The sequence below is a fragment of the Polistes dominula genome, unplaced genomic scaffold (assembly GCF_049000335.1).
Source record: "Polistes dominula isolate Pdom_NZ unplaced genomic scaffold, Pdom_raw_medaka contig_84, whole genome shotgun sequence".
Lineage (NCBI taxonomy): Eukaryota > Metazoa > Arthropoda > Insecta > Hymenoptera > Vespidae > Polistes > Polistes dominula.
Window position 1 is genome coordinate 2,356,359 of NW_028300944.1, and position 25,165 is coordinate 2,381,523.

At 33.8% G+C, this 25,165-nt stretch overlaps 1 protein-coding gene across 16 annotated transcripts in view; it reads right to left on the reverse strand.

The window, feature by feature from the left end:
- The window catches only part of cac (calcium voltage-gated channel subunit cacophony), a 165,053-nt gene that overhangs the window by 77,642 nt on the left and 62,246 nt on the right, over positions 1-25,165 (reverse strand). For 14 of the 16 annotated variants that reach the window (XM_089171707.1, XM_089171703.1, XM_089171702.1 and 11 more), the window contains 5 exons: positions 12,776-12,893; positions 12,303-12,706; positions 3,538-3,641; positions 1,829-1,984; positions 879-1,099 (listed from right to left, as the gene is read on the reverse strand). In XM_089171707.1, coding sequence (XP_089027833.1) covers positions 879-1,099; positions 1,829-1,984; positions 3,538-3,641; positions 12,303-12,706; positions 12,776-12,893 — 1,003 coding nt within the window. Of the gene's footprint in view, positions 1-878; positions 1,100-1,828; positions 1,985-3,537; positions 3,642-12,302; positions 12,707-12,768; positions 12,894-25,165 lie in introns of those variants that run through there. The other 2 variants (XM_089171710.1, XM_089171713.1) reach the window with 2 other exon arrangements.

The following is a 25,165-nucleotide window of genomic DNA, read 5'->3' on the forward strand; positions in this document are numbered from 1 at the left end:
CTACATTTCGTAGTATGCAGTTGCACACAAACACACACATATCAACACTAAGTATCCAGGAGTGTGGACTACGAAGCAATGCATAAAGAGGAAACCGAGATAATAAGAAACAAATGAATACTTCTGTCTTCTATCTCATTCTCTCTTAGACTCAATCCTATGTTTGTCTCTCTTTCGAAATGTTTCGTCGCATTCTTCGTTACAGCGTTTCATCGTTTTCAAATCAACCCGATTCTTAAGAAGTTTTCACTTTAAAAATAACATCAATGACATCGAACAAAATAAAATAAAAAACAAAAAAGAGTGCAAGGGGAAGAAACACTCAGACGTTTTAATCAAATATAAAAATATTAACAAATACGAGCAATTGTTAAATTAATTAGTGTAACACGTAAAAACAATACATGATGCATACAAAATTATAAAAAATAATAAAAACATAAAAGATAAGTGAAATACTGAAAAAAAAAAAAAAACGATTGAATCTTAAGTTCGACAAATAACTTTTTTAATTCTAACCTAACTTTTTTTGTAATCGAATCAAATAAATGGATTCGATCATCGAACAAAGATTCAATCATTTTGTAAGGAAAAAAATGACAATTCATCTAGCCACGTGGGACAAAGCTTGAGCAAAAGTTCATATCAATGAAAAAATATCGAAAGGACCACATTCAAATAGATAAAACATCGTCGTGTACGCAATTGTTATGCGTATACAAAGTCATTTATAAAAATTGATTAGAATATTGAGACACATAAAAAATAAACAGATATATAGAAATGGACAGATAGGCATAGAAAAATATCAATATTCATATATATAAAAAAATAGATAGAGAAATATTTAACACTGATGAACATATCTCTTGCTTTACCCAGTACAATATGGAAGTCCAGCCCTCCATAGTGATGCACTGGAAGACAGTGAGCATAGCGAATCCGATGTTGTCAAAACTGGTGATGCCGTAGTTTGGTCCCACCCAATGATCCAAACACGTTGAGGTGCTCGAGTTGCACACGTGGGCACCGAACGGTGCCTCCGATTGAATGTCCGTGTTACACGGGTCTGGAGTCTCACCTTCCTTCACGATCACACCTACATGACAGAACAAACAAAAAACACCAAAAAAAAAACGAACAAACAAAGGGACAGAGAGAGAGAGAGAGAGAGAGAGAAATTAAATGGTAGGAAAGAAGAAGAAGAAAAAAACAAAAAGTATTTTCTTTGATTAGCATTGATAAGAAATATATTAGAAAATAAAAAAATATATTTTTCGTTTGTAAAATAATTCACCCGATGTCGGGGGTTTTTTAAACCTTTGAGTGCTGAATACTTTTATCTAAAATATTATGTAGGAACGAAATAATTTATTATTAACCAAATTTTAATAATAAATTATATTTAATAATTAAAGTTTTTGTTTTTGAATGTAATTTAATTTTATTAATATAAATATTACATTATTTTATTGGGTTGCTCTGAAAATTCGTGCCGATTTTGACAGAAGATTGAAATGCAACCCATTTAAGTTTTTTTTTGTTATATATTTATTACATAATAAATATTACTATACATATTAATTATTACATAAATATATATAATAATATAATAACTTTAATATTTCGTGCTTCCAGAACTTTTCAGGTTTTTTAGCAAAAGAACTTTAATGCCATCTATCAAAAATCGGCACGAACTTTCCAGACAACCCAATACATTAATATTAACAAATACGTCGAATAACCATGCTAGTAATTTTTATCAAACGCATATATGCGTTTATAGCACTTAAAGGGTTAAAAATGACCCGACAAAAAATATACTCACTGATGTCCTTTATACTGTAACACGTTTTATGCAGTGTTCCCGAATAAAACTCAAGACCGATGATGGCGAATATCACGATCGCGAAAAGAACCAGTAATCCGATCTGCAGAAGCGGCGCCATTGCTTTTATGATGGACTTCAACACCACCTGAAGACCTGTTAGGAAGATAAGAGAGAACGGCGAGGAGTAATTAGCCCGAAAAATCGTCCCCACTCGGCATCACGACTAACACGACTAATATTTTTCTTTTTTTTTGTTTTGTTTCTTTTTCATATTTTCTTTCTTTCGTTTTTTTTTCTTTTCTTTTCATTTTCTCATTTTAATTTTTTTTTTTGGCCACCGTCGTCACGACGCTTCTTATTTTGAAAACCGCACTCTCTCGGCGCGTCACATTTCTATTTTTTTTTTTGCCGCTGCTCGAGAAAGATTTTTTTAATACAATTTTTGTTTTACTTTTCTTTTTGTCCAAACGTGTTACACACACGTGTGCAAAATATCTACAAAAATATATATATATTAATTATTTATATAATATATAAATATGTATTAATGATAATAGAAAATAATTATTAAAAAAAAAAAAGAAAAAAAAGTTTATAGAAAATTTGGAAAAAAATTACTGTATAAATTTATACTCGACAGAATTACCAATTACAAACTTCTCACCGTTCTCGCACAAAATGTTCCTGCGCACTAACGATTAAGGTACCTCAACGATATATCTAAACACAACATACAGCCCTCAAAGAGCATCTAAATGGGTATCAAAAATACTACGTAACGTAACCTAAAGGAAAAGAAAAAAAAATTTGCTAAGTCGTTGCAATGCCATCTACGTGTACGTGTGTTGGTATTAAACGTTGCAATCAAGAATACTACGCTCATCTACGAATTGAAATAATTAATTATATGTCCGACAGTAAATGCCCGTCGAGATTCGCACTTTAATCAAATCTAAATTCTATTCGATATTTAATATAGTAGGTTTACAATGTATACAAAATATGCATATATATGTATATTAATAAATACATATAGATGTATATACCACAGATATATGCGACAAACGTAGTCCAACGTGGACGAATTATAATAATAATGTATATTAAACGTGAGATATCCGAATCTTAGGCGCAGGAAAATTTTCATACGAGCGAGTTCTCGAACAGCGGTCTTTTCACACATTTTCATCTTCATTATCATCATCATTATCATCATCATTATCATCATCATCATTATCATCGTCATCATCATCATCATCATCATCATCTCCATTATTGTTATCTTCGTCATTACTATCATCATAATCTTCTTCATTATTATTATCATCATCATTGTTATCATTATCATCATCCTTATCATCCTTATCATCCTTATCATCTTCATCATCATCATCAATCATCATCACCATCATCATCATCATTATTATTATTATTAATATTATTAGTTCACTATTAATATTGGGTATGATTTATTATTAAATAAGATATTATTTAAATGTTTATTAATTGTTATCATTAATCCGTTAGTTGCCCATCTTTCGTTGAAAAAAAGCTTCGTCTCGAAAGATAGGGGTTAAGGGGATTAGTAAAAAGAATGAGACTCTCGTAGTCTCGTATTTTGTATTTGTTAGTTTTGTTCTCGGCCAGTTTCTTTCTTACTTTTTTTTGTTTGTTTGTTTTTTTTTTTTTTTTGAAGCGCTACTCACTCGGTATGCCGGAGACAAGTTTGAGCGGTCGCAACACGCGTATCGCACGCAACGTGCGCAGATCCATATCCAGTTCTATGCCCTGCGAGAACGCCGTGATGAACCTGCCCCAAAACACACACACCCCGCCACACTTTACTACTTACTACTCTATTACACTAATACTCAGGCTACTTAAGTACTTAGGCTACGTCACTAATTTAGGTGAGAGATAGAGACAGAGATATAAAGAAATAGACAGATAGACAGAAAGACAAAGAATGATAGAGAGATAGTGAGAGTGACAGAGAGAATGACAGAAAGAATGTGAGATAGACAGATACAATTAACTAGCCATTTCTAATCCTAATCCTTCATTTTGGAAATATTCATGATTTCAAATATTATCTAGATTTAAAGGGAAAACTAAATATCACCGATAGAATTCAGAATTTTTGGAACGGGTCAGCAACTTTAGGTATTTGGGATCGATCATAAACCAAGAACTTAAGAAAAGAATCAATTTAGACAATGTCAGCTTGCGGTTGATATCTAGGCGTTTAAAAATCCGGATATACAGGACAATCATCCTACTGGTAGTCCTTTATGGTACCGAAATGTGGTCACGAAAATGAAGGTTTCCGAAAATAAAGTTGTTCGGTGCCAAACACGATGAGGAAACGGGCGAATGGAGAAAACCCCATAACGTAGAAGTTTACCGACTGTACAACAAAAACGGACATCATCAACGTCGTAAAATCACGCTGATTAAGATGGGCAGGTCACGTGGCGCGCATCGGGGATGAATCGAACGGCGCGTAAAATACTGATCGGTATACCAACGGGAAAAGACCACTGGGTAGACCGAGACGTAGATGGAAGAACAATATTGTTTCGGGATCTTAAAAAAGTAGGCTACGAATACCGCGAATGGAGGGGTCGGCCCTCAGGGACGAGATTACTGGAAGAAATTTCCTTCCGAAATCGGGCGAAAATTCTCCTGAAGGAGGAAAAATAAATACGGAATCATTTTCAATAATGAACACACTGTTAGTAGTTGTATAGAAAAAAGAAAGAGAGAGAAGGATGTAAGCGATTAGATTCGATTAGATTTGAACTCGATTTTGATTTCATTTGAATATGCAAACTCGTCGTTTTATTCGTTCCTTATTCTTTTATAGGAAGTAGATAATATATGCAATTTTCACGAGAATAAAAGAATGACATCAAGAGAGAATAAGTGAGGTGAGGGAGAGAGACATTTAAAGACAGATAGAAAAAGACAGAAAAAAGTGAGAAAGAAATATAAAGAGATTTGAAAGTTTGATATAAAATACGCGCAAGTAATACACACATAGATAAAAAAGATAGAATTGAAGGAAGGATGTGGCGGGTTCGAAGACTTCGAAGAATCTCCAATTGTAAGCTGCTTCGACTTTATCGAATTAGTGCATCTTAAGATTAAGTCCTTCGTGAACGGGGTGGCTGCCTTGAGATAACTCTGACGGAAACTTGTTAATGGAAGCACGATGGAATCGAAAAAGTATCTACGGTATTACGATTAAAGGTGAGAAAGAGGTGGTAAGAAAAATAGCAAGAAAGAGACACAGAAAGAGATAGAAAGAGTGAGAAATAGCGTGAAACAGAGAATAATAAGTGATAGGTTTAGAAAAAATGGCAAGAGGAAATTAATGAACTATGTAACAACGACGCTGGGGGAAAGAACATCGTTATCGTAGGAAACACTAAAAACAATTATACACAAGATGGGTCTAACGATAACAAATGAGAGAAATATATTATTTAATAAAAGGGGATCATAATATATGAGGGTTACTGGGTATAAGATTATTCTTTTTTCTCTCTAGGGAACATTTATTCGGGTTTTACACCTAAAGTGGACTTAAGAGGGATGTAATAATAATAATAATCGTGGATCTTATTTCTTTTTCTTGTTTTTTTTTTTTTCTTAAAAAAAGGATATGTTATTTAGGTTATTTAGCAACTATCTAGTCTCTAAACGAGGTATTTTTTTTTTTCAAAAACACTAACGATAATATTCTAAAAACTATGAAGAGAATCATTTTGGTGAGAGACGCATCGGACAAGTCGAAGATAGCGATAGCATAATACCTACTATATATATATATGTATATCCAAATGATTAATCTCCTACTTATTTATTTTATTGTTCTCCTCGGCTTTGTCCATCACGATGTCGTCGACCTTCTCGCGATCCGCTTTTTTCTAACCCTCCACGTTTCCACTCTCAAAAAAAAAAACCCTCAAAAATGAATAATAATGTATTTACTTACAATTGAAAATAAAACTAAAAAAAAAGGGAATTAAACAATTTGCAAGCAGATACATTTTTGTTTTAAATCAACTCTAAAACGGGCCCATTTACTATTCATTATTATTTTCATTGTAATAGTCGAGAAAGAGAAAAAACGTTTCAGGTGTTTGGGATCACCGATCGCGAGAAAAGTGAACGATGGCGATCCATCTAGAGGGATGAATCCGAATATGAATCGCAAATTCGCACGATACGTCCAATTCTATATATATATATTGATATATATATATAGTTTCTACGTGAAGGTACTAGCGATGATGCATTAACCTACACGGAGAATCAAACTCCGAGAGCTTTGCACTCTTTTCTTCTTCTTTTTCTTCTTCTTCTTTTTCTTCTTTTTCTTCTTCTTCTTCTTCTTCTTCTTCTTCCATTTCCATTTCTTCTTTTTTTTCCCTTCTTCATCTTCTTCATTTTCTTCCCTTGCCTTTGATAGTTTTTTCTAGAAATGTTTTTCTTCTGCTTTTTATTTTTTATTTTTCTTTCCTTCTTTTTTTTTTTTCTATTTTTTTTTTTTCTATGGTATCAAATACCAATACCTATAACTACGTTGGTTATTACGATACATTATATTAAATAACTTTTGGAATATTTATAAATAATCTTTCGTTCTTTCTTTCTTTCTTTCTTTCTTTCTTTCTTCCGTTCGTTCTTTCGCTCGTTCGCTCGCTCGCTCGTATCTATCTAAAGATTCATTTTCAAAAGACTAAAAAATTTGTAAACAAATACTACGCTGAATTCTATGATAATTGAATATAAATATCATTGATTAAAAAAATAACAAATAAGTGTTAAACTGATTGATATGTCGTGTATTTTTTTTTTTAATTAAAACATTATTATTATGATTATTATTATTATTATTAATTTTATTTTTTTTCTTAATGATTATTTATCAAGGTGGATCCTCTGAAAAATATCCGCAACTCTTGAACTCTTGTGTCTCTAAAGTTGTTCATCACCACTCTCTAGCAAACTCGAACACGTTACGGCTCTAGAACACGTACCTATTTACCAATGTATAGTCAACTCTATTATTCAATAGCTTTGGCTAAGGATAGAGACTGCTAAATATAAACGCGACTTCGGGCCAATGTATCTATTTCTATATATATATATGTGTGTGTGCATGTTTTCTTGTGCGTAACAATGGCCGTTTACATGACAAATATTTTTTTTTTTTCAAACATATTCAAAGTTTATTAAATACTCACACACAAAAAATTCATTACTATGATTTTACTTTGTGTATGTGTGAATATGTGTTTTAATAATAATTATAATAATAATAACAACAACAACAATCCGCCGACCGATCTATCATACGATCGTGAATTGAATTAATTTGTTTGTTTGTTGTTGTTGTTGTTGTTTTCTAATGAAAAAAAAAAAAAAAAGAAATAAAAAAAAAAAGAAGAAGAATGAAATAAAAGACACAATGGGTTTAAATTCACACGCACTACCATAGAAATATTTACCATGAAAAATAATCGCCCACGTTTGACCCCGTGCGATAATATTATCTACGTGTGCGTTATAATAATATAATACTGTGTTAACACATTAAAAAGTAGCATCATCATCATAATCATAATAATAATCATCATCATCATCATCATTATCATATCATATCATCAATCTCTAGCAAATATAAGATCTCAGTCACTATGTTCTCTACCCTATGTATAATAAATACGTATATATTTAATGTGACAAGAAAGAAAAACGAATAATAACAAAAAAAAAAAATATGTAATTCAATCAAAATAAAATTAAAAAGTGAACATAATGAAAGACACTCTGTGAACTATCATTGTTCTCTAAAAATATTCCATCAACGATACACAATTATGACGTCAGTCTTGAATAAAGACGCAGCCCAGACGCAAACCATCAGTCCAAATAAATCAATAAATTTCAATCTATTGCACATTAATGTAAAACAAAATTACTAAGAAGGAAAAAAAAAGAAGAAGAAGAAGAACGGACAAAAAAAAAATAAATACGAGATAAAAGTGAAAGGTCCTAGAAAATACGAAAGAGTGTTTTTGCATCCTTTTAATATATCGTTAATGTTTTTGATATATCATGTGAGTGAGTTAGCGTTCGTTGTTGTTCTTGTGTATATTCGTGTTTTTTTTTTTTTTTTTTTTCTAGTGCGATGAATAATAAGAGATAGATAGAAATAGAGAGAGAGAGAGAGAGAGAGAGAGAGAGAGAGAAAGAAAGAGAGAAAGAGAGAGATAGAGAAAGAGAGATAGAGAGAGAGATAGAAGGAAATGCGAGTAGATATAAAAATAAATGATATAGAATATATATAGATAGCAAATAACTGATAGAGTATTTCTAATATCTAATAATTCATTAGTATCCTAATACGTATGTATGTGTATATACAGACTTGATTACTGAAAAATACACTTTGACACAGATTCGACAAAAAATACCTATTACATTATTTAATATAATACCTAAGTATCTTCGATCAACTCTTATCTATTAGCTTTGATCAACTGTTCTAAGACACCCATAGCCGCTAAATAGTAATTAGTAAAACAGAGAGATGTGTAATTACGCAAACGGGAACCAAGGGGAATTAACTAAAGCACAAATCAAATGTTTAAAAGTATTAGTTTAGCTTGCGTTAGATATCTTCTGCTTGCACCTATCAGAAAACGTCGAATCAGTAATTCAAAGATAAGCAATAAAACTGAGAAACATAATCATAATATACAGGGTGATTCTTGTAACGAGAACGGTTAATAACTTTTTTTAAGTAACAATAAAAAAAAATCATAAAGGTAAAAGTTATACGGCACAACAAATGTCAACTTTCTATGACCTTACTTTTTTTGAAAATCCATCGATGCACCCGTTAGATGCAGTTGCACTTTTTTTTTTTTAAAGGAACTTTATATTTTTTTTTTTTTATACCATTTGATTCCTTTTTTTATTCTGCGTAAAAAAGTATAAAGTGAAGGTCATTGAAATGTCAATAGTTTACGAGATATTTGAAGTTTTATATCAGTAATGTATTTTATTACATTGATTTGAATTGATATTGAAACAATACATTGTTATAGGCTCCTTTAAATCATCGACTGATATAAAAGGACGTGAATACACATCCATATCGTTATTTGATAGGACACACTTTACATGTGGGAGATGATATTAGAAGAATGCGTTTTTGTCAATTTTTTCTTAGACAAGTACAACGAAGGGAAAATTTAGCAGAAAGAATTTTATGGACGCAAGATGAATGCACTTTTACGAATAATGGAATGTTCAATAGACGCAATGAACATACATGGTTTAAAGGAGTGTATAACAATGTATTGTTCCAATATCAATTAAAAAATATAATGAAAATTGTAAAAAAGCGCATTAGAAAATGTTTAGAATGCAATGGAGGAGCATTCGAACACTTATTGTAATAAAATACATTGTTGATATAAACAAATTATCAAATATCTCGTAAACTATTGACATTTCGATGACCTTCACTTAATACTTTTTAACGCAGAATAAAAAAAGGAATCGAATAGTGTAAAAAATATAAACTTCTATTTAAAAAAAAAGTGCAACTGCATCTAGCGGGTGCATCGATGCATTGTCACAAAAAGTAAGGTCATAGAAAGTTGACATTTGTTGTGCCATATAACTTTTTCCTTTATGATTTTTTTCTATTGTTACTTAAAAAAAAGTTATTACCCGTCCTCGTTACAAGAATCACTCTGGGTGTATATATACATATATATATATATATATATATATATATATATATATATTGTATATGTATTATGTAGTTAACCAGTTAACTGTGATTGACAAGTATACTCGTCATGGAGTAGTGAAAAGATTTTGTTTATTGACGAGTATACTCGTCGTAAGTATAAAGTAGTGACCATTGAATATTTAAATTGTAATTTAAAAAAAAAAAACATATTCTCAAATGTCATGTCGAAATAAAACAAATAAATAACAAATATAAATAATTTGACATGAACTCATGCGTCCCCGTGTGCACAGGCTGAAACAGCTTATCAGTTCGCATAAGAAATTTATTTATGTGTGATGATAATGTTTTTTAGATGTTAGCTTAAAAGAGGTAAAGACAAAAGTCAGAAAGTTGATTTATAATAGGGTTCCTTCAGATATGGGAGAAATGCGTGACGCCGACCAGGCGCTGAGCCTATTGATAGCTGCTGGCCCGAAGCTACCTAGCTATCGAGTGGTGTAAATGCCAATTATTTGATGTTAGAACCATGTGCTGACATTAGAGTAATGCCCCAATACCGTGCAGCCTAAAGAACATTTATTTTATTGGGGTGGGAAAGGCTAGGATGCTTTCTGGTAAGAGGACTGTGATCAACCCTACAGCACCTACTCCAGAACTTTCTCAGTGTTAAGACAGGTAGAAAATATTTTGTCAGTAAGGAAGGAAGTAAATCAGTGTTTGTTTATATTTCTCCATTTCTTAGACATTATTTGTCTAAATGCATTTATATTATATAAAAAAAATAATGGAACATTATCGCGAATGAACTTTTTGCTAGAATTTATTGAAGACATTTTTGCGACGTATCCAATTCTAAGAGAAAAACCGACACAAACTCGGCCATTTAAACCTAATGTAAGCCAATTAGGCGGGAATCATGTTCCGGATTATATACCAGGAACTTTGAAAACAAACAACCCTACGGGAAGGTGTTCACACTGCTATAAACGTAAGATTAGGAATGAATCGCGTTAGTGGTGTTCCATTTGTAAAGTCCCTTTGTGTATTGTACCCTGTTTCGCTGAACACCACTCCACAGTAGGAATTTAAATTCTTGTTTTTATATGTATAATATTTAATTTTGATTGCGTTTTTAATTTAATATGTTTATGTTAACCGAATAAGTAAATATTAGTAATAAAAATGTCAATTTTTGTATTTAATTAGAGTATACTCGTCATGTTTCGATTGTAGCGACACCAAACGGTTCGCGCTCTCGAAGGAGGGCGCCACAGTTAACTGGTTAATATATATATATATACATATATATATATATGTATGTATGTATGTATGTAGAATATAGGGTAGAAACTATCGTATAAGTATAATAATAATAATAATAATAATTGAAATAATAATAATGATAATAATAATAATAATTAAAATAATAATGATAATAATAATAATAATATTATAGTAATAATAATAATAATAATAATTGAAATAATAATAATGATAATAATAATATATAATAATAATAATAATAATAATAATAATAATAATAATAATAATAATAATAATAATAATAATAATAATTGTAATAATAAGGAACGTTAAATATAAAATGTTAAAAGCTAATCAGACTATAAAACGTACACAAACGCAAATGCCATGAACAAAGGGGTGGGGGGTTAGTATATAATAATAATCTGCTGCTTTCACTGTATTCTTGTACTGTTTTGCTTTGTTATATCTGCTTTTTCACAGAATTGTGACTGACTCACTTGGAATTTTCGAAACCAGCTTTAGCGGTCTGAGGACCCTGAAGGAACGTAGCATACGCAGGTCGACGTCCACGTTAGTTTCGGCGAACACGGTCATCGACCTAATCCAAGGATCACTCTAGAATCTATCTGTCCAATCGGACAAACCGTATCGGCTTGGAGATGTACGAGGAAAGAAGTTTCTTCAAATAACGAAACTTTTTCTCTTTCTATATATATATATATATATAGATATAGGTAATATCTTTATAAAACTTTATCTTTGAAACTTCTTTCCTCGGGATCAGATATCCTAACGTTAAAAAGGTTGTTACGTGTAAAGTCAACGTATATATAGAATATAGAAATATCTGTATAGGAATCAGCCTCTTATCGCGATTTTAAATGACCACGGTAAAGTGCATATTCCTCTCTATCGTCTTCTCTTCTCGTAGTGTCCGCCTAACTTAAACTTTTCATGAGTTTTCATAACATTTCTTCAAATATAATGTAAATAAATGCGATTTTAAAATAAAAAAGAGAGAGATAATGAATAATTGTTTTGGACGAAGAGATGAGAAGAAAAATAGAGAGAGAGAAAGAGAGAGAGAGAGAAAGAGAGTTAGATAGAGAGAGAAAAAGAGAGAGAGAGAAAGAGAGAGAGATAGAAAGAGAGACAGATAGACAGAGTATTATACAAATATATATAAGTACATATATATAAATGTATATGCATGGGTAAAGAAAGAAATAGAATTAATGAAATAAATGATTGGAAACGTGAAACGAGATGATAATATTAATAATAACGATTAAGGAAAAGTAAGGAAAGAAAAAAAAACATATATATATATACATATAAAAAGAATAAAGAGAATAATAAAAATATATATATATATATAAATATATATGTGTGTTTTCGTTGAAGATTAGACGATCTCCTCACCCGGTCACCACGACGAAGAAGTCCATGATGTTCCAGATGTTTCTAAGGTAGGAGCCGCGGTGGAGGACAAAGCCAAGGGCGAGGATCTTGAGGCTCGCCTCGACGCAGAAAATCCCGAGGAAATAGATCTCCGTAGCCTCGAGTTTCTGTGCGAGTATGGTCTTGTCTTGTTTCGGCAAGTGCTCCTCGAGGGCGAGGACCACGCAATTGGCGATGATGGTCAGCAGGACGGCGTACTCGAAGGGCGGCCACTCGATGATGAAGCGGGTGTGCTTCCTTATACAGTTATCCTCCGAAAGGATGAACAGCGAGGTCGTGCCCTTAGATTTGGGCTGTGCTCCCCCGCCTCCACCCGCCCCTCCGCCCTGATCCCGACCTGGCGCCATATCCACCGAACCAATTACCTGCCAAACAAATTCACCCACCTTTCTATTTCTATTTCTTCATGTTGATCGGAGACACTTGCCTCTTACCTCCCCTCCAAAGCTAGTCCAGTCACCGCGACCAGTCAGTCCGGCCAACCTCTGCCTTCTCCTGTACTGACTCGCGTATCCAGGATCCCTTTGTGCCGCCTCTTGCGCTGCTGCCAACCTGATCATCAAACAAAATATCATAATCGTTAATTAACTTTCATCGATATATCCTATTACCATATATAATACATGCATTATATACTGTTATATACTCCAATAAACTCCCCTCACCCTCCCTATTATCCTACTCATCCATACGGTGGTTATCGAGATTATTCGAGAAAGTATATTCGTGTTATTTTTTTACAATATCCACCAAATGGTATCTAGATAAAATACGTAATTGTGTTTATCGATAAAACGATACATATCATCATCATCATCCCATGAACTATCTTAATATCAATATATTCCAGTTATACCGATGTTTCTATCACGGTTAACTATTATATATATATATATACGTATATATGTATATGTCGCGAAAGAGCTCGTTAATGGCCGACAAAGTCGTATTATGTGGCACGTAGCTAATTAATTGCATTAACAGAGACTTTTGCGAATGAAGGTCTTTTGTGCGTTGCTTTTGCTTTGCAGGCAAAAGTAAGTGTACTCGATAATGCAATAAACTCGCGACAAGAATCTTCATACGACACATACTTCCATTTACGTACACTTAGTCAGTCTTCCCTTTTCATTTTTCTATCCTTTCATCTACTTTATTCAACGAATATTATTAACGATGAATAAATAAAATAATGTTAAATTCGTATATAAAAAAAAAAAAAGAAATAACAAAACTTTGATTACTATTTTATTCTTATATATATATAATATATGTATAATTCTTGAAGTATAATGAAAATCGTTTAAAGAATAAAAAATCGTGTATGTGGAACGTAACCTCGGATATAAGAAATAGCTTGACTACTATCGTTCGTCAAACTCATAAAATTCAGTGAAGCGGTAAGCGTTTTCTCGAACGACGACAAGTGGACTCTCTAACAGCGACGGAAAGTTTGTTTAGCCGCATTGATGATGCACAACGCTAGAAAACGTTCGGGACTGGCATGTCGCCGAAGTTTTTCAGTATCCGCAGTGGCCTCAACGCGTAACTTGGCATACATTGTTTCGAGAAATTCACATACACATATATTATTCTCGAACAACCATTTAACGTTGAGATTCGATAAATGTTAAACACTAATGTAAGACTTTTAACGTTAATATCGTTGTAGAGAATATCACTTTCCATATTATCATAACTATATAATGTGCCAAATGGATATCTAATAAATCAACTCGTACTTGGACTTAATATAAGGAAGGAGGTGATTGGGTGGGGAAGATTGAGGGTGGAGAAAGGGAAAACAAGAAAAAAACGAAAATTTAATTAACTTTTACGAAGTCGAAAGTATATTCTTTCGACGCTGATTGGTCACGACAGCAACAGGTGCAACGGCAAGTGTGGATCGCAACACGTAAGAAATATAGCACTCTTTCCACGTTGCACTTTATATGCAACGCTGCATGCCAGTTTTGTATTCGTAATACCCACCTAATCACCCTTAACCTATGTATTACACACATATACAAACACAAACACACTTATGTATACAATAACACGTGCACTTTTCGCACTATTTTTCAAGTAACGATACTAACACATTTACTATTAATATTTCGTAGAAAAAAAAAATGTTCCTATTTCAACATAATATTCTAAAGACGTATCACGATAGTATAGAAAAGAGAAGGAAGGAAGATTATACCGAAGAAGATTGATAATGATTTATGCAGTCAGTTCATGTAAGCTTTTTATCAAACGACCAACCCCGTTGGAGTAATGGCGAGAAGAGAGAATCGTGCCAAATCGCCATGTTGCCTAGCGCGTTTGTGTTTTTTATCAATGGTAATTAATACCATACATTTCTCCCTGGTGCCTTTCAACCACCCAATCCCACCCTCGTCGTTTACCCCTTGCCGTTTGTTTCTACCCTACTTTTTCATTCTGTTGAAATAACCAATGCTGCTGCTGCTGCTGCTACTGTTGGTCTGCTTCCTGACGTTGAATATTCACAATTGAATTTTCTATCTAGTCGAAACGTCAAGCGCAAGGTTTTGATCGTGCGAGAAAGAGCGCAAATAAAAGAGAAAGAGAAAGAGAGAGAGAGAGAGAGAGAGAGACAGAACAAAAAATGTATATGAAAAGAAACGATTCGTCTGAAGATAGTCGAAACGATTCTTTTGAAATAATTTTTCATTTGTATATAGCAAATAATACTGAAGGAGTTTATAAAGTAGGATGCTTTTCAAAGTAAAGAAGAGAATTCTTCAATGACAACGAAATGACTGCTCGGTATGCGCTTTTACGCTACTGTCCTCCCTTAAAACGAGGATTGAATTTTTGCCAAACCGATGTTTCCTAATTCTTCATTTCTTCTCTCTCTCTCTCTCCCTCTCTCTTCCCTTTTTCCTGAAAAAGGAAGTAATGAGTACAACTAACGATTGGATAAAAATAAAAATACAAAAATAATGAACTGTTTATTTTTTGACGACAGTTGTTGATGTTGTTACGGTCAACAAAAACAACAATAATAGAAAAAATATTACAATGGACATAGGCAATTTGTAAAATAAATGTTTGAAATTTTCGACGAAGCGCATGGGAAACGACAACTGATAGAAAATCTATACTAACCCACGGCGTTTCTCATTAGGTTAATTACTACGCCATTTTAAGTGCGAGAGCGCGTGCACGCGACGACGTACTATCGTAAATACGTACTATACTTAATATATATACGTATATACGAAGGAGATTTATCAAACGAACTTTTTACAATGATGTATATTAAAATACACAATATATTTATAATAATATATTTACCCCGTTAATTACAATAGTGGTTTATAAATCAACTTAATTTTTTTTATAATATCAAAATAATTTCAATATAAAATAAATCATAATATTCATTTCTGTCTTATCGTTTGATTTTGATTCCACTTTCATAATTACCGGCACAACATAAGCATTAAATATATATCTGTATATTTATATGCGTATATATTTTCACATACAATAGACATTGATTAACAGTAGTGATCGATGAGGATACTCCTCAAATACTTGAGTTTCAACTAGTCATCTTGCCAAAAATCAGCTAAAAGCACGGTGCGAGACTATCGTTTACGGCGCCCGTCGGTCCAACCCCATTCGAGCAAGATAGCAAGTAGGCAAGCAAGCAAGCTTTCGAGACAACGTCGACAACGACAACGACGACGACGACAACGACGACGACGACGACGACGACGACGAGGACGAGGACAACGACGGGGGTGGCGTCGAGTCATTGCGGAGGATCGTAAGGACGCGGTCGTGGTAAATGGTAAGAGGAGGAGAGAAGGGAGTCCGGTGACGTCATGTCAGCGCCATTTTGCCGGGTGACGTCAACACGACGACGACTGCTACGTAACGCTAGCCTTGCCTTGCCTCACCTTGTCTCTCTCCCTCTCTCTATTGCGCGTACGTATGCGTGTAAACGTGTATGCGAGCAATTTCTCGCAACTGGTGCGCGCGCACATAACCATATACACGAAAGCGTACTACTCACACATATACTCTATATAATACCACAGGAAACATTGAAGTTCGACCAATGCTAGCTCGTGCGTGTACGCACGAAACCCGCAGAATATGTCGGTATGTACATACATATATATGTAATATATACTTTACTTCCTAAGTATATAGGTGTACATGTATATGTAACTATAGTATACGTATGTATACATAGGATTTTGTACAAACGTAGGCGTATTCTATGGATACGTGAGCGTTAGCAGCGTCTCCCCTCTAATCGTGGATAGTTATATATATTTAGATCATAGTATACACGTGTGTGTGTGTGTGTATGATAAGTAAATACGTAGTTTATGATTGGACCAACGAATAAATATATATTTGCTTCTTCTTCTTCTTTTTCTTCTTTTGGAATACTCACGATAAGAGTATTGCAACGATCATCCTCTTCAATGCGATTTAAGATTTAAAAAGATTCCTAGCATTTTCTCGCGTCACAGAAAAAAGAGAGAGAGAGAGAGAGAGAGATAGAGAAAAGGGATGAAGGGAAGGTACCGTGCAAGTTAAAGAGATCGTTCAAAATGCAAGTGGGACGTGCTCGACGAGATCGCAAGCTCGGCAATAAATTAGCTATTAAGAGGAACTAACGGTATAGCATTAGGCATCGATAGGAAGAGAAGAATCTAAAGACGTTTTAGAACTTGTATTCAGTTTAACGATATGTAAAGGCATTCCCTAAACAATCTTTTTTTTTCTTTTTTCATTGTCTTCTTCTGTCTTTCATTAAAAAAAGAAATAAAATCAATATACCTTAGAAATGGTTATTGACAGAGTTATAACAGAGAGAGAGAGATAGATCACATTATGTATGTTAGCATAACAGCTGCTAGTCTCGGGGTAGGAAAACTAGTTATTTAGTGGTCCCAGTCAGACACAGTGCGTCCTCAGGTTGCGGATAGAGGAAGGGCCTCTTTGTCTCAGATAGGGACAGAGATTAGCTATGAATAAATTGAATAAGCAGTCGTAGACAGCCAATTGGAGTTGGCCCTCCTGTTTTGAAGTTGGGCGTAGGTCTGATTAACCCACACCGTAAAACGATTTTATCAAGCATCAAAAAATGGAGTACTACTATTATCGATTGTTGAAAGGTATCTTGATTATTCACCGATCTCATAGCTCGCATCATATCATCGACAATTAATAATAAGTACACGAACGCATACGATATATAACAGTATGATATCGATCGATCATGATATTATTGACACTGTAAAGTCACCAAACACACGATGACTACGAATCTCGAGTTTGAAGGGAACATGTTAACCTGGAACACATCTCGTGAGCTTCTTCAATGGATCGATCGCGTTCACTGGTGTCTACCATCTCTCCCTCTCTCTCTCTCTTTCTCTTTCTCTCTACCGGCTTTTACAAGCTACCTACGATGAATGACGTGGATTCGTAAGAGAAACGCCATTCGTTGGAATATTTTACTTTTACGTAAGACAAATAATATCCCATCTTTAAACTTATATCAGTTAACTGTACATTTACGAGTATACTCGTCATGGAGAAGTGTATTGACGAGTATACTCGTCATGCGTATAAAGTAATGACCATTAGCTATTTAAATTGTAATTTTTGAAAAAAAAAACAAAACGTATTCTTAAATTTCAAGATGTTTCAAAAGCAACTTACTCTGTGATTGACGAGTGTACTCGTCATGGTTCGATTCTGACGACACAAAACAGTGCGCACTTTTGAACGAGTTAACTGGTTAAGAAAGAATAATTTCATTTTTCTAATGATCATTATTATTTTTATATTTTAGTTTTCATCATTTGAATTGATTTGGTTTGTTTATTCTATTTGTATGAAAATATAAGAGAAAATGGAGAAAGAAAATATTTCCAAGAAAAAAAGACAAACATTGTACGTTCTAGTATGCGTTTATATATATAAAAAAAAAAGAAAGAGAAAAAGTATACACTTATGACAATAATAGTCGCTTATATATTATGCCCAACGAAATTACCTTTCGGTCTATTTGTTCATGGAAAGCATGTATTACGTCATGCGTACACGTGTACGAAAGAGGACGTATTCGTGCTTATATTGCTACATTCTTATACTTTGAATGTATATATACATATACATACATATATATATATATATATAGTTCGTATAGTGGGAATCGTGTAAAGCGAGCAACGATGGCTTTACACGTATGTACATACAATGGATACGTTATAGGTACATGTGGTATGTCGTGAAGGAATAATTAGACGGTCAGAAATGTCTGACTCACCTTTACGTCTTTGCTACTTGCTATACAAAGAAAAAAAGAAATAGAAAGAAAGAGAGAGAGAGAGAGAGAGAGAGAGAGAGAGAAAGGGCAAATAATAGCAGCAGGAACGGTGGTGCGAAATTCATTCGACTCGGGTAGTACTTGTTGCAAGATCAAAGTCTAGCCGCAAATCGCAAGAACAGAACAGCACAGAACAGAATAGAGTAGAACAGAAGGAACGAGTTTTCTCTAAACCTCTATTTTACTGTCTTTCTTTCTGTCTGTCGTTAATCCTCTATTGTTTGTTCCAGTTAGAATGGAATCTCTCTCTCTTTCTTTCTCCTAGGTGAGATATTATGTAGGTCGTATTATCAACAGTGTAGTATAGTTATCCTAAACCAATACTTCTACCAACGAAGATGAAAAAGAAAAAAATAGAGAGAGAGAGAGAGGAAGATTTTTTTATCTTGTAAGTAGTAAGAACAAATCATAGGTAGATGACAAAGACGGTCTGACTCGTCCCACGCCCACACTACTTGCAGTACACGCGATTTCTGAAGAGGTTGCAGTAAGCAGTGCAGATGCATTTCCACTCGATTCCATATCCCAACCCACAAACTTCAAACTATTTTCCTTATTCCTTATTAGCATACTTTCGATGAAATCAACTTTTAGAGAAAGTAATTAATAATAATGATTAAATTACTTTTAGTCAAGAAAAAATTCCCAATCGTTAAAAGCTGTTTTACAAACAACAATTTATACAACACCTTACCGGTGGTGACCGTTCACGTTATGCCAACGTTTCGAAGAAGTGGCTCTTTCATTGATACGACACAACGATTACGTATTCTCCGAAATTCCTTGCGAAATTGGGACAAGTGTGTTTCATACAAAGCGAGATCGTTCGATATGCAAAACGATTTACGCTGACTCAATGGCCAGAGCTCATTCACTCGGTTAAATAATTATACGATTCTTCGAACTCGGTACTTTACAAACGAACAAATAAACGAACAACGCTTTTATATTACGTTTATTCTCATACATTCGAAGGAATAATAGAACAAATTTTTTTTTTCATACATAATAAAAAAGGAATGGTGTTAATTTATTCGATAACCTTTGCCTAGATTCCTCGTCAATTTTTACACCCTCCCCCCACCCCTATCCAAGGATTTTATCCAATCTTATAATACTCATAACATAATTTCAAAACTTGGCTCCTTCTTGTAAGTAGTAGGAGTCAGCCAAAAATCATACGCATCCCGCAAGACCAATCAATTGCTTGTTTCTTTTTTTTTTTTTTTATTTATCGTCTACTTTTATTCGACGTTACGCCATTTCGCAGTTAATGCGATCAATGCTTTATTACGAGATAAATCGTTCTTAACTGGCAGTTAAGTAGAATCGTGCATTATTCCGTCTAGAGACCATTCAAATGAAAATCCACTTCTCAGAAAGAAAACATTAGCTGGCAGCAGAAAACGGTTAGTCTACCCACCCACCAACCAACTACAAGATTTCTCAATCTCTTGCGTGGCCTTTTACTTATTTGCATCCAACACGATTTTACTAACTCGAATGACTCGTACCTTAAATTGTGTTTTTCTTTTTTTTCATCGTGATATTATATACAAATATATCATACCACGCATGAATAAATATGTCAACTTAATAGAAATTTAATGAACATGAATTTCCAAATAATTATTATTAACTTTATCAAATATAACCTACGCGATTTACATACAATTTCATAGTAATTGAAAATCCGGCTACTTATACGAATTCTATTTGTCTATAAAAGTACGTAGATATACATATCAAAATAAATGTCTTGATATTAAATTCATTGTATCAAAATGGTCAAAAAATTCAGCATTTGAAAATGATGGGGGCAGATGTTTGATTATATTTGAAACAAATAATATTAAATTTATTCAAAAAGCATCGAATTAATAGCTAAACCTAATATATATATGTGTGCATATGCATGCATAGATGCACACGTAGGTACGCTTTTGTATACTTTCGAGATCCTTGAACTATAACATTATAACTATCAGTAAGAGTAACGCGGTGTATGGTGCAAGTTAAACTTCGTGCGATTATTAGTCGTTGACAAAGTTGGTTGTCATAAAAATATGACGATATTTCTTGATGTGGATGTGTATGTGTGTGTGTGTGTGTGTGTGTTCGAGTTAGATATAAAATTAGAAAAGGAAGGAAATATTGAAAAAGAAAGAAAGAAATAGGGAGAGAGAGAGAGAGAGAAAGTAGGATTTTATATAGGGCGTACGTCGTTGGCCGGTTCCGTTTATAGATCGAAGCTCCGAAAAAGCCCCAGCAAAACTCGCGTAGCTCTCTCTTTCTTCCTTTTTCTTCTTATTTAAAAGTCCCTCCCGCCTTTCCTTCCATTCCCCTTCGCAACATATTCTTCGCGATCGTATGTGTTTATCGTGCGCGACGAGAAGCTCATTTCCTTACGTCGCCCGGGGCTTAATAAATCAGAGAGGAGGCGCCCTTGTCAATAGTAAGGTCAGCCGAGAAGGCGACTCGACGTCTCCAGCATTTGCCAAGTGTGCTAGGAAGACGACGATGACGACAATGACAACGATCGACTACGATGACAATCAAATAACAAATAGAATAGAAAAAACTACAAAAATATACAATGAATTTCGTGTATGTGAGAGAGTGTGAATTTGTGTGTAGGTGTTTGAGAGTGAGAATGGTTTAGATCATGAATTTATATGGCAAGGAAAGGGTAGAAAAAAATGTATGATGAAATACCGTGAGCAACATTCGGAAGAAATAACGAATTCTTCCTTTTCTTTTATTTTTTCATTTGTTTGCACCCTCTTGAAAAGAAATATCCTTGTTATATCAAAGTAATCCCTACAATTCAACATACTCCAATTCTCGACCATATTAGCAATTTGTAGTATCGTACCAAATTTCATTTACTCTCGCATGTTTCATCGAAAATGAATTATTTACTTGAGCTATTTTCGCACATTTTTCTTCTCTTTTCATTCCCAGTTTCCCCCTTCCTACGCACGATAAGCCCCATTTCCCTAAAGTAAGTAATACTCGGAAACGCGCGAATACTCGCGTACTACCTGAATAAAGTATCCATTTTAATATTCGAAAAGATCGCTATAAGAAGTAGATATATGTAAGTAGATATCTACGTACATATGTATATTTATATATATACACATATAGATATATATATAGATAGCTATAAGTTTAATAATTTCTTTACACGCGGTATGTATCATCTTGGTCGTTGAACGCATGCGCTTTCGCATTCTTATACATCAACTATCCCTCGTGTGTCGCTACCCGATAAAATAAATTTTATTTCTTTTTCTGTCTTTAAACTACATCCTTAAAATTGCATCGTTTTATTTTTATTTTTTTTTTAAATAAAACGATATGAAAAAAAGAATCAGAGGACACAGATTGTTTCTTCCTTCGAAAACTTTTTTTCTATCCAAATGATTGATTACAAATTTCGTTTCATTTTTTTTTTTCATTTACGAGAATGAGAGATATAAAAATTAAAAAGAAAAATCTAGTCTAATAATAATTAATAAGAAGAGAAAAAAAAAGTTCGGTAGAGCTTTTAACGTAAAGATAATAAAAATGACCCGTGCCTGCTTGTCTTGATGAAGTACCATGAAAAGCAAGGTGGGCACCTGGTAGCAGGTAACTATATATCTATTGATCGTTCATTCATGCTACCCTTTCACCCTCTCAACCCCTCGGCATTCCCCAAAGCTTCTCCTCTATTACCCTGTTTCTATTCCCCCACTCTAACTTCAACATCTACCATATCCCCCCTCTTCTCTATCTTTCACTCCCTCTTCCACTTTCTAGTTCTGTTTCACTCTTACTACAAACACTAGCAACGTCGTCGTCCTCGTAATTTTTATAACCATAATCATCATTGATGATCATGTGTAAGAAAAATACAGCAAATAAAGTATTTCAGTTCTACCAACTGCAAAACTATCACCTCATGGCTGGTCACACGTGGCGCTCGCCAGAAACACGCGTACCAACCGGTTAACCAGCTAACTCTAATTGACGTGTATACTCGTCACAAAATTTTTGTTATTGACGAGTATACTCGTCACGATTCTCACATTAATCGTCTGTCTGAAACTTTTCTAATAATATTTAAATGAATTTTTTTCAACGAAATGTCGAATTAATCAGTTAACTGTGATCGACGAGTATACTCGTCATGCGTATAAAGTAGCAACCATTGGTTATTTAAATTGTAATTTTTGAGAAAAACAAGATATATTATCAAATTTCAAGATGTTTAGAATATTTTGAGCCCACGCCGGAATAAAATGAACAAATAAAAAATATAAATAATTTGAGATGAACTCATGCGTCTCTGTATGCACCGATTGAAAAAAAACTTACCGGTTTGTACAACGAATTTATTAATGTGTCAATTTTATAAAATAAATCCATCTTTTTGATCCAATATCTTACTCTGTGATTGACGAGTATATTCGTCATGGCTCGATTCTGGCGACAGAAAACAGTGCGCGGTCTCGAACGAGGGCGCCACAGTTAACTGGTTAAAAACCCTGTCAGAGAAAGTACCTACCTAACTTTGACTAAACTCTTGCCGCGTGTTCACTTCAATCTTCTATATATTATATTTATCTACATTTCTCTCCCCACCCACTCTATATATATATACATATATATATTTGAGTAATTAGAATAATGGAAAGAGATAGAATTTATTAGTAATAATGAAATACTTTTAACGATTATCCAACTGGTATAGAATTCGTAACGAAAGGTCGAATATTCACGTTCTCATTTCTAGAAAGAATTCTGCGATCGTTATTCTCTTTTTTAGTTCATACATATATAGTTTATATATTTTATATATTATATATATATATTCCTTGTAGTTTCGTTATCCATGAGAAATCGGTGCTCTCGTCGATCGTTCGGTTCCTTTTGTAAGCTCGCCTCGAGTGCTTCTCGAAACGAAAAAGAGAGTCAATGGCGAAGGCAAGTCTCTCCAGGACGTAATGAGAAACGTCCCTGTATCGATAATATCTCGGAATGATACCAGCAAAATGTTCCTTGTAATAGAAAATTTAACCAAAATATCGATCTAACAAAAAGAATTGAGTTCATCAACTATGATATCTAATTTACTCAATGTTTTATACACCACGTGTTTACGATTTAACATATGTGTATGTAAGTAAATGTACGTGTGTGTATGTATTATAATTCGAGTGAAAAATATCGATCTTGGAAGATCGATTAAATGATAGAAGGACACGATCGAGAGTAGTAGGCACGGCATGCGATACACGCACGTGAATTTTACACACGCACGCATTCGTTACTACGATAAGGACACGAAATGAGTCTACAACACGCTCTCTCTCTCTCTCTCTCTCTTTCTCTCTCGCTCTTTCTCTTTCTTTGCCATTATTTAATTGGCAGTTACATAACACCGAATGTTCTTACACGATAAACGGTCCAACGAACATCTAATAAATTAACAATTATGTGAATGCTTTGATACAGATCGTCGACCTTTCTTATCGACTACGAGGACGAACGTGAAGAGAGAGAGAGATAGAGAGAGAGAGAGAGGGAGAGCAAAAAAAACCTCGTTCATTGGAGGAAAAGTGGGCCGGCTGGCTATTCGTGCAACGTGAAAAATTAATGAACACGCGAAGATGCATCACCGGAGATTACCGGGACTTCTGTCTTCCCTGAAGAGAGAAAAAGAAAGAAAACATAGAAAAAGAGAGAGAGAGAGCAAGGAATACTTGGCATCAAAAAAGAAAAAACTAAACAACTCTCACAACTCTCTCTCACCTAATAAATTATCCGTAAAAACGTTTTGCGATGGGTTCTCTCACGCATACGTTTTAACTTCGAGTTATGTTTCGTGGCATGGTTTTTTAATGAAAGCTATAAATTTCACCGCAGAAAATAAATTCACATCGTAAAATGTCAAATTAAAGGTAGCCCCCTCGACAACAGAAGTCGACGAGCATGACGAAAAACTTGCCTTTTTTTTTTTTCCTCCAACGAATTCCCTATTCACCCCTAATATGAGTATTTTAAAAGAAAATATGATCGATTCAAACTTGTTCGATATTTTTCTTTTTACAAGAACGAGGAAAAATTGGTTGGTTTAATTTTTAACATGATTTATTTCCTCCCATCTCCCAACATTTATCGAATATAAAAATGTTTGTTCCTTTAATCATAACAATGACATTAAACTGAAAACCTTTCAACGTTTAACTTTTTCTTTGAAATCGATGAACGCTAGTGATTGCAAAAAAAAAAATGGGTTTGTTTTGATCGAATTAAATTCCTATTACCAACATAAATTCTATTTTAGTTCAAGAATTAAAAAAAAAAAGAAAAGTAGAGATGGGCGTGAAAATCTTAGCAGATGGTTTCTCTCGTAATAGTTGAAATCGTGTCACGAGTAAATGAC